Source organism: Terrapene carolina, unplaced genomic scaffold, assembly GCF_002925995.2.
Source record: "Terrapene carolina triunguis isolate 2854851 unplaced genomic scaffold, T_m_triunguis-2.0 Scaffold58, whole genome shotgun sequence".
Lineage (NCBI taxonomy): Eukaryota > Metazoa > Chordata > Testudines > Emydidae > Terrapene > Terrapene triunguis.
The window spans coordinates 2,182,368-2,192,911 of record NW_020664409.1 but is presented as its reverse complement, the minus strand read 5'-3'; the positions used below and the strand labels follow the sequence as shown (position 1 = coordinate 2,192,911).

The 10,544-nt window shown below is 44.5% G+C and overlaps 1 protein-coding gene across 1 annotated transcript in view; it reads left to right on the top strand.

Annotated features, from left to right (window-relative positions):
• OFCC1 (orofacial cleft 1 candidate 1) overlaps positions 1-7,693 on the top strand; it is a gene marked incomplete at its 5' end in the record, with an annotated part of 249,367 nt that extends 241,674 nt beyond the window's left edge. Inside the window, one exon of the mRNA XM_026647306.1 lies at positions 7,626-7,693. Within this exon, the coding sequence (XP_026503091.1) occupies positions 7,626-7,693 (68 nt within the window). The remainder of the gene's footprint in view (positions 1-7,625) is intronic.
• Between the last annotated feature and the right edge of the window lie 2,851 nt (positions 7,694-10,544).

Sequence of the window (10,544 nt, the reverse complement as noted above, 5' to 3'; positions counted from 1 at the left end):
GAGCAGAGGTGAGCTGGGGCGGGGAGTTCCCCTGCGTGCCGCCCCCCCTTTACTTGCTGCAGGCGGCCCTCCCCGTGCCCCCCTGCCCCAGCTCCCTCCGCCTAAATGCCGACCACGACCGGGGTGGCCGAAGATCCGGCCACTGCGGTCGCCGCCAAAGGACCCGAAATGCCGCCACCCAAATGCTAGTGTCCTAGGCAACCGCCTAGGTCGCCTAATGGATTGCACCGGCCCTGGTCCCATGCCAGTTTTGGCTGCCTATATGTCCACTCTTCCTCCAAATCCCTCCTCAAGATTGTTAGGTTGCTGGGGAGGGGCTGTGTGTGAAGTCATTTGCTACTATTCTCACATTGCATTGTTCTCTCTTTTTACTGCCCTTTTTTTTTTTTTTTTTTGCTACTATATCTCATTGCAAGCTCTTGTCTAATTTAGTTTCCTCAGGAAACAATCTGTTTCAGAATTTGTACTTTGCAAATTTCCATAATCTGGTTTTTATTATAACCCATCCCACTCTACGTCCCAGGTACTACGTGGCAATTTTAATGGCTTAATCTCATTCTTTTCTGTTGCCCATGTGATGGATTTGGGTAGGCCTGTACCCGTTTATGTGATCCACTTTGTTTTTTGGCTTCCATTTTGTATCTGATCATACTCTGTGCCTTGTAGTGAGAGCCAGTTTAGACTAGCATATGCATAACTTTATTGTGATGTATAATAAAGCCCTAAGGAGTGGGAGTTTCTCACCTGACTCTTCCTGTGTTAACACTCTATTGTTGTGTTATCAAGATGACTACCAAGGACTATTGTCCTGATAATGACTCTTATCTACTGGCCCACCCACCAGGGAACAACAAGTGTTTTGCATGTGAACCCTGCATAACTAGGGCATGAGGTTTTATGTGGGGACTCATGGTCAGGACTGTATTTTTTAAGCAGGGGGCTTCTGTGTGCAAGAGGCCAACCACTGCTAGCAGCAAGAAGGACTTGCTGCAGGGGAGATGAGGAAGTCTCCACCTAGCCTGAGCAAGGATATACCTTGGATGCAAATGGATGGGTAAAATCAGTCTAAAATGGGATTGCATTCAGGTGTGTTTGGTTTTTTTTGCCTAGACCTTCAATGCTCTTGTGCTAACAGTAAAGTGTGTTTGTGTTTAAGAGGTTCCTTTGCAAATCCTGTTTTCCTTACTTTACCTGCCACATGTCCCTGAAGAGTTAACTATAAACCGGAGTGCCCACGGGGGTGGAGCTCTGGAGATGGGGGTGCATAACTGACTGTGGAGGCTTGGGAGGTTCAGCCCTGGTTTCAAGGCCTAGGGCAGTTGTACTGTGGAATTCAGCATCCCAAGGAGGGGTTCCAAACAAGGAGTCTGTACCCCAGGAGTGTGCCTACGAGGCCAAAACTAGAAGCAGTGTCTGTACACGGTGCAGACCCAGTTGTCTTGGGGCCATGTGGGATCCAGTGATTGACTCCAACACAGCAGACTGGTGACTTTCTACCAAGGGGATTCAGTCTGGGCTGTAACAGTCCGTATTTCCCACCCCCTAGGCCTCTGTTCAGGGAGGTAGTTAAACACGTGCCTAACTTTAAGCACGTGAGTCGTCCCATTTGAAATTCTAAGTTCCTTTGTTGTATGCCTTTTGTATTTGTAACATTCACCTCTTCATCCTTTAACTCACTTCAGCTCATATATGTGAGAGCAAGACAAGTAAGAACATATAGAATCATAGAATCATAGAATATCAGGGTTGGAAGGGACCTCAGGAGAAGTTTAAAAAAAAACTCAGTGCATTTTATATTTTAAATTCTTCTGCTGAAGAGATTTTGCTGCTGTTATTTCGACATGATTCCTTTTGTCTGTTCTGAGGATGACATCTTACCGGCATCCAACCTGACGCCGAAGTAAATGTGCTTTGGATGGGGAACTACACAAGGACTGTGGTTGGGGATAGAATTCAAGCCTGATGCAAATGTAGGTGAGTGGCAGCTCTGAAGCCCTTCACAGCTTCTGTTCTAGCCCTGCGCAGAAATAGGGGTTGAAACTCCAGCATACATCTTCTCTGAATACTTCTGTAAACACTGGATCTGCATGAGCAAGCAGCCGAGTGGCCATGCCCCTTACTTTCCGCAGTAGCCCCTCAGTTTGTCTTGGTAATTAGGCCAAAATTGGAATAGTTTGGATTTCTTTTCTCATTGCTATGGGAATGAAACAGATCCTTTTTTCCTCATCCAGAGACTCTGTGGTGCAAATTCAAAACTGATATGGCCCTTATTAGAAGTTAATTCGATAGTGCAAACCATTTGTGTGCTAATGCTGCACTATCACTTTTGGTTTCTAAAGTTGATAGGCACCATCCCTCCTTTGACATTTGATTTTAATGGCTGTAATGTTGTTCCCGTCTCAACAGTTAAACGTCTGGGTGTTTTTTCTTGACTCCAAGCTTTTTCGACAGGCTGCAGGAGCCTGATTTTAACTCCTCAGCTGCTGGCAGCTCATGTAGCTTTTGTGATTTGTAGAACACCATGTATTCTGAGCACATGCCCAAGATGGAATGCTGGAGTTCAGTGGTGATGCATATCAAACATGTCAGGTGGGGTGGAGTTTGCCCTGTGTACTGTGCAATGTAGGAGTACTAGGCTTGAGTTGCTGCAGTCTTAGGCCTGTGCTATGAAATAATTCTATTGGTATGATCATGGAGTAATGAAGTGGTGAATGAAGCCCATTTGAATGCATCATTTGCAGAAGGTGGACGTTTAGTTCCCGCGGATGCCCTCCTTTGTTACTACTGTCTGGATTACTGCAGTTCAATTTTCACTGGCCTTCCAGCAAAATCAATTCCTGAACTATGGAATGCTGCTTTAAGGCTCTATTTATGAGACAAGCCTAATTGACACAAGAATGATCCTATATATAGGTCTTCTAATTGGCTACAAGCAGCTCGTCATATTGATTTAAAAATTTGTTCTTATTACATTTAAAGCCACAGCTAATTATGATCGTTCCCTAGTCCTTGCTTTTTTGATTTGTAGCTCAAGATTCCTTCTGCATGAGCTCAATCCTTTTTTTGCCAACCCAAAAAATACCCTTGTAGGGAACGCCATTCCCACTCTTAAGTTTCATAAAACGTGTATAAGTCACTGCTGGTAGCAAGCTACTAAATTTGGTGGACCAATAATTTGGTGCAATATGGCAAATTCTGGTTTCCTGGTGATGCTTTGATGGTCTGAGTATTCATTTAAAAGAGTGGAAGATTGGGAAGGCTGACGATGATTAAAACACTTGATTAAATGTGATAAAAATGATTAAATGATTTAAAACCTTTTTTTAAAATGAAGGGGTATGATAGTTTTAATTTGTTCATTTTTATAAGTGAGGAGAGAAACTGGTGGAGAGATGTGCCCTCCATTTATAAAATGTATCACTTACTATATTCGGATAATGCAGTAGGAAGGTGCTAAAAACCTCAGGAAAAATAGTGTTACTAACTGGTTCGCTATTAGCAAAGCATGCTTTTTAAGTATGACATTTCTGTTAAGATTGATACATCATTATTAGGACGGAAGCTATAATTCCAAGCAGTGGTTGTTAGGGTTTTTCTAGATCTTTTCCCAGACTTTAGGATATGGACCCTTTGAATGAAAGTCCTTGCTCAAGCCCAAATCCTGGACTGAAAACTACGGTAGGTACAGCAGCATTCCCATATGGCTCTCAAGACTGGGACTTCAGTCTTTGCATGGTCTTCACTTCCAGTGACATCAATGGGAATGTTTTGTCTGAGTGCACCATATTCTGCCAGTAGTTTTTAAGGAGACTAAAAAAGTTCCACTTAACAGCCAATGGCACAAAGTGATGGCCGGATTTCAAGATTATTTAGGAATCCAAATTAGGTTTATTCATTTCAAAGGGCTAGCAGATATTGTCACCAATCCCCTGGGGGTGAAACCTATTATTTAATTTTATTATTCCATGTCTTTGAAATCCATATTTACTTTTTTATTCATTTGATTAGCTAATTCAAATTAAAGGGAATATATCTGGACTCTGTGCTGTGTATAAAAAGTTTATTATCGAATTATGACTAACTATATGAATAATTACCAATTACAAGAAAACAATGCAGATGGATAGCTTCATTAAGCAAGCGACATGGGGTCATTATAAGGTTCTGGTTGCTGCCCCCAATCTTAGAGAAAATATAGTTCTCTGAACCACCAATCTGAACTGGTGATAAAATATCACAAGTAGGCTCACATTAAGCTGGATAATATGCAGGCTGCTTGATTTGTATTGAATATGTGTCTGGTGGCTGGAACCCACTGTAATGAACTAGCCCACAAATCACAGCTTAATGGGAATCTACTTATACATATTGCTTAATTAAAAGTTGTGAGCTTATTAACATGTGTCTTTGACACTGAGCTTTGGGGATGTAATCTCTGTGCAAATAAGACTAGGTTGTAAAAGTTTTATAGATTGACAATGATATTAAATTCCATACCTTAATAACCCATCATTTTCCCAAAGAATGGTTCATATTCTGTATTTATGCACTATTCTGGCCAAGTATTTATTTATATTCTTTACAACACAGGACCTGCTGTATTTCTTTTATTTAAGAAACCCAGTGTTACTGATTCTTCACCTGTATTCCCTTCTTTTTCTGGGTGGTGTACACCACTGTGCCCGGCATAAAATCTCTATTTTTATTATTATAGCAGCACCCATTAGCATAGCACCATTAGTTAGGGTTGTGCCAGTGTTTCCATTATAAACCTCCATTTTCATGGGTTTACAATTCCACTGTAAAAATTTGCTCCAGGCTCAAACTTGGAATAGAAGGTCTTAAATTGGGAAAGAACATTTTTAACAATTAAAACAAAAATCTACAGCATGTTGCTGTTTTTAGGTTACAGATGTAAAAGTCAACAGAATATAACCAGTTTCAGAATTATTTTTGGGGGAGGTCCTCTTGTTTCTTTTATTTTTACGTTGTGTTTTATAGGCTTAGGCCCAGGTTCTCAAAGGTATTTCGGTGTCTAACTCCAACTGGAATCAACGGGAGTTAGATGCCTAAATCCCTTTGAGATTCTGGGCCTTACTCCCTAATCTCAGCTAATTCCTCTTGATCTGACTTTTTTTTTTTTTCTAAATAAAAATAACAAATTAAAGGATTTCTTTATATTCCTGTGAAATCATGGATCCTAACATAGGTACCTCCTCTCCCTTCCTCCCTCCCTGTGTGGGTCCCCACTTACTGTGCCTTGTCTGGTTATATTCCTTGTAGGGAATCCTCAGTAGTGTGGCTGCCCCCAGGTGCCAGAAGCAGCAAATGGAGAGAGTTAGTTTGGTTTGTTGTGACTGGGAGTTTGGGGGCATATGTCTGTCAGTTATGAATTCTATTTGTACTTGTGTAACAGTCATTGTAAATTAAAACATTCATTTGGTAGCGGGAACCTCCCATGTAGCAAGCACTGGAAAGGTGTGACAGAATAACCAAGGAGCCATAAGTACTGAAAGACTCTTTACCTGCTTGAACAATGGGGTTTCTACCAGCAGGGCCTCTCCCTCTGAATGGGTTATTTCTTCACAGAAAACGTGTGTGTGTGTGTGTGTGTGTGTGTGTGTAGGATGGGCTGGAATTCTCCCCCCCCTCTGCCCCCCAACTAAACACATGGGTGGGGGAACTGTTATTCTCCTGACCAAAGAGGGACAGACTGTTTTAAAAGGTGTGGCTCTCCCAGCAAGAAGTGCTATTTCATCATCAGAACCGGAAGACACATCAGATTCAGGGGGCATTCAGGAGTTTGTTGTTTTCCATAGATTTGTAACTCTTGTACTTTACTTTAAAAAACAACAAAAAACAACAACTTCTTTTGCAAAGCCCGTGCCTCCTTGCTTCACTACCACATGACCCCTGCAGGGTAATTGGAGAAACCAGAGCTCATACAGCTAGGTGAATTCTGGGGGAGATCATGTCTAGACAAGTGGGGGGCTCAAGAGGGTTGGGGCACAGGTTTTAGGGTCTAGGTAGCCAGATTGCAGGGTCCCACTGCCAAGAGGGGTTTCAGACATGGGGTCTGCACTTTGGGTGTGGGGCTGAGGCTATGTTTACACAGCATGCAAAAAATCCAAACCATGTGACAGCAATTCTCTGAACCTGGGTCCATCCAGAGTGGAAGACTGGGCTGGGTTGTGGCAGATATCATTTTTTGGTTCTATGTTTTGGATATAGCTCCTAATGCAATGGGGCTCCCTAGTTGCTACCACAATATGAAAAATTAAGTAATAAACCCAAAAGAGCTTTTAAAATGTATTCTTGATACTAATTCCCAGAATAAAATATCGTGGCTCCGGCGGTCCATGAAATAATGAGCTAAGTATAAATATTAAGGGATGTGTTGGATTTGCGTGCATTTTTCTTCTGCATGGAACAGTGCATGGCAGAAACACATGTTAATCATATGCATTGTTATAATGTAAGATCTATGATGGATCCTCGTCACTCCTTACTCAGCCAAATGTCCCATGGAAAGCAGTGTAGGTTTACCTGAGTAAGGAGTTCAGGAGGGAGGGACAACCAGTACTTCTGGCTGCACTGGAAACCACAGGAGGATGTCTAACTCCCTGGAAGATGTGCTCCTCTCTGTGTACCAGCTAGCACCTATCGGGGCAGCACTGGTAGAAGGGTACACTATATGGATTGATTCACCATTGTTACCTCCAGTTTTATTCGACGATGACATAAAATTGGAGTAATGCAGTTGTGAATTCCAGGGACCAAACCTGGGAAGTCAATAGAGCTGTGCCAGTTGGCAACAACTGAAGATCTGGCCCAGCTACAGTAAGTCCTGTGGCTAAGCATGCTCCTCCTCTACCCTCCAGTACTCCTGGAGTCAGATGGACCAGATTCTCCACAGTTTTGCCCCTTGTGTACTTATTTACACACTTGTTAAATGAGTGCACAACTGGTGTATAATACAACTACTAGTGTGAGTGGTGAATACTGATTCTGTAGTATTTTGCATCCACTTTGCACAGGTAGAAATGACTATACAATGTGCACAGTCATGAAGAATCAGGCCACCATTATGACTTAATACTGTCATCCTCTTGTGCTTCAACTGACTCCACATCAGTATTCCATAGACATGACTTAGCCCTGTGCAAGGCAGGGGTTCCAAACATTGTGTGACTTCACGTGTTGCACTAGGCACCTGAAGGTGTTATAAAGACATAGCTACACCCTTAACTGCAAGCTGCATTGTGTTTGTGCAAGATTTTTTGTTCAAACCTTCCCTATTATAGTATATGAATATACTTTTTGGTGCTTTAATTGATATTCATATCAAACTTTCCTCACATTAATGGAGTTCACAGTTAATCTTCAGGGAGAAATCAGCACTTTTATGTGAAATTAGGTGTATATTGCTTAATCAAGGCTTTTTCAATTTAATTTACTCACTAGAAGTATTCATGCTGGTTCTCTTTGAAAAGTCCCTTTGTTTCATTTTAGCTAATAATTTTAACACAGTTATAGCTAATTATCAAAGAAAAACTAATGAGGCTTTTCATGACATAGTGTGATAAGTATTTCTGTTAAGTTGTTATGCTTTTTTGTTACTACAGTCTTTCCAGAAAAGCCACAAACTGTGCGGACTCAAGCTTCTCATATTCAGGTTGTCCCTGTTAATTGATCAGTTGCAGTAGAGACCCCCCCACCCCCACCCTCACTCTATGCAGAAGTGAGTTTTCTACAAAACAAGTTAACTATGGGCCATATCCTGAATTCCTAACTGAGGTCCTGCCTGTCTCCCCTGTGTTTCTTGCCCAAATGTAGACCTCTCTCAGAAAGATGAGTCAACTACCCACAGCCTATAAGATATAACGTAAAAATAAAAGAAACAAGAGGACGTCCCCCCAAAATAATTCTGAAACTGGTTATATTCTGTTGACTTTTACATCTGTAACCTAAAAACAGCAACATACTGTAGATTTTTGTTTTAATTGTTAAAAATGTTCTCTCCCAATTTAAGACCTTCTAAGGGTATGTCTACACTACGAGGGTAATTCGATTTTACTTAAATCGAATATGTGGAATCGATATTGCAAAGTCGAACGTGTGTGTCCACACTAAGGACACACTAAGGACAGTAATTCGACTTTGTGAGTCCACACTAACGGGGCGAGCGTCGATATTGGAAGCGGTGCACTGTGGGCAGCTATCCCACAGTTCCCGCAGTCCCCGCTGCCCATCGGAATTCTGGGTCGAGCCGCCAATGCCTTCTGGGTAAAAAAAATTTGTCGTCATCCGTCCGTCACTAACGCCCTCCCTCCCTCCATGAAAGCGCCGGCGGGAAATCAGTTCGCGCACTTTTCTGGTCAGTGACAGCGCGGACGCCACAGCACTGCGATCATGGATCACGCTGCGACCATCGCTGCACTTGTGGCCGTTCTCAACACCTCGCAGCTTATCATACACCTTTCCCTGAGGCAGATGCAGAGAAATCGGGCGAGGAGGCTACGGCACCGCCGTGAGAGCCTGAAGTCGGAGAGTGGCACAGAGCTGTCAGAAACCACGAGCCCCAGCGCCCAGGACATGACGTTGGCAATGGGGCATGTGGATTTTGTTGAACGGCGATTCTGGGCCCGGGAAACAAGCACGGAATGGTGGGACCGTATAGTGCTTCAGGTCTGGGATGAATCCCAGTGGCTGCGAAACTTTCGCATGCGGAAGGGGACTTTCCTCGAACTTTGTGAGTTGCTGTCCCCTGCCCTGAAGCGCAAGGACACCCGCATGCGAGCAGCCCTCACTGTCCAGAAGCGAGTGGCCATAGCCCTCTGGAAGCTTGCAACGCCGGACAGCTACCGGTCAGTCGCGAACCACTTTGGTGTGGGCAAATCTACCGTGGGGGTTGTTGTCATGCAAGTAGCCAAGGCAATCGTCAAGGTACTGCTCCCAAAGGTAGTGACCCTGGGAAACGCGCAGGTCATCATAGATGGCTTTGCCGCGATGGGATTCCCAAACTGCGGTGGGGCTATCGATGGGACTCACATCCCTATCCTGGGACCGGACCACCAGGCCAGCCAGTACATCAATAGAAAGGGCTACTTTTCAATGGTGCTGCAAGCACTGGTGGACCATCGGGGACGGTTTACAAACATCTACGTCGGATGGCCGGGCAAGGTTCATGACGCTCGCGTGTTCAGGAACTCTGGTCTGTTTAGACGGCTGCAGGAAGGTATTTACTTCCCAGACCACAAAATAACTCTTGGGGATGTGGAGATGCCTACAGTCATCCTCGGGGACCCAGCCTACCCGCTAATGCCCTGGCTCATGAAGCCCTATACTGGCGCCCTGGACACAGAAAAAGAACTCTTCAACTACCGGCTGAGCAAGTGCAGAATGGTGGTGGAGTGTGCTTTTGGCCGTCTCAAAGGGAGATGGAGAAGCTTACTCACTCGCTGTGATCTCAGTGAAACCAATATCCCCATCGTTATTGCAGCTTGCTGTGTGCTCCACAATCTGTGTGAGAGCAAGGGGGAGACCTTTATGGCGGGGTGGGAGCTAGAGGCAAATAGCCTGGCTGCTGATTACGTCCAGCCAGACAGCCGGGCCATTAGAAGATCCCAGCGGGACGCCCTGTGCATCCGGGAGGCTTTGAAAGCTAGGTTCCTGAGTGAGCAGGGCAACCAATGACTTTTCAGTTTGTGGACAGAAAAGCTGAACCTGCCCCCGTTTCTTTACCCAGTCCATTTTGACTATCCTCTCCAGTTACATACAACCTTCACCCCCTTCCCCTTCCCAAAAAATAAAATCATTTCGATTTTTTAATGAACACCGTTGTCTGTATTGCTGTTTTCGCGGGAATATTTTAAACCGGGGACGCAGACTGTGGCGGGGGGCGGGTTTAGTGTTCTGATGCAAATGATGCTTCTAAACTCCCGGAATGACAGGCTCCGCACTGGTGGACTGGTTATTTCAATGGAGCCTGCCAGCACTCCTGGGGGGGACTGTGTGTATGTGTCGGCTATGTGACTTTCTGGCAGGGGGGGGTAGGGTTACAGATCCCCTGCTGCGTGGATCTGTGAGCCAGGATAAGGACCGCTGCATAAGATCTGTAACTGCCCTCCCCCGCCACAAAGTCACAGAGCAACCCCCCCCCCCCCCCAAAACATGAAAAACACCTCCCAGACTGACCAGGGTAACCAGTGACTGCACTGTGTATGTGTCCTGATGCTGGACCTGACACCGCCTCTGTACCCTGCTAAAGGTCACTGTCCTGTCCAATTACCAAGCCCCTTCCCCCCCTCCAGACAGACTCTCCCTCAAAAGAACCTGACTGAAACAGTAATGAACAGAAACAAACATTTTATTGCGAACCAGACATGAAACGTGGGGGGTGAAACTTGGACGGGGGCTTGTGTGAGGTGGGTAGGAAAGGACTTATGAAATTTTGGGGAATGTCAGCCTTCTACTGCTAGAGCAGTCTGCAGGGGTTGATTGAAAGTTTTAACGGCCCTTGCCGCCCCTCCTTCTTTGGACTT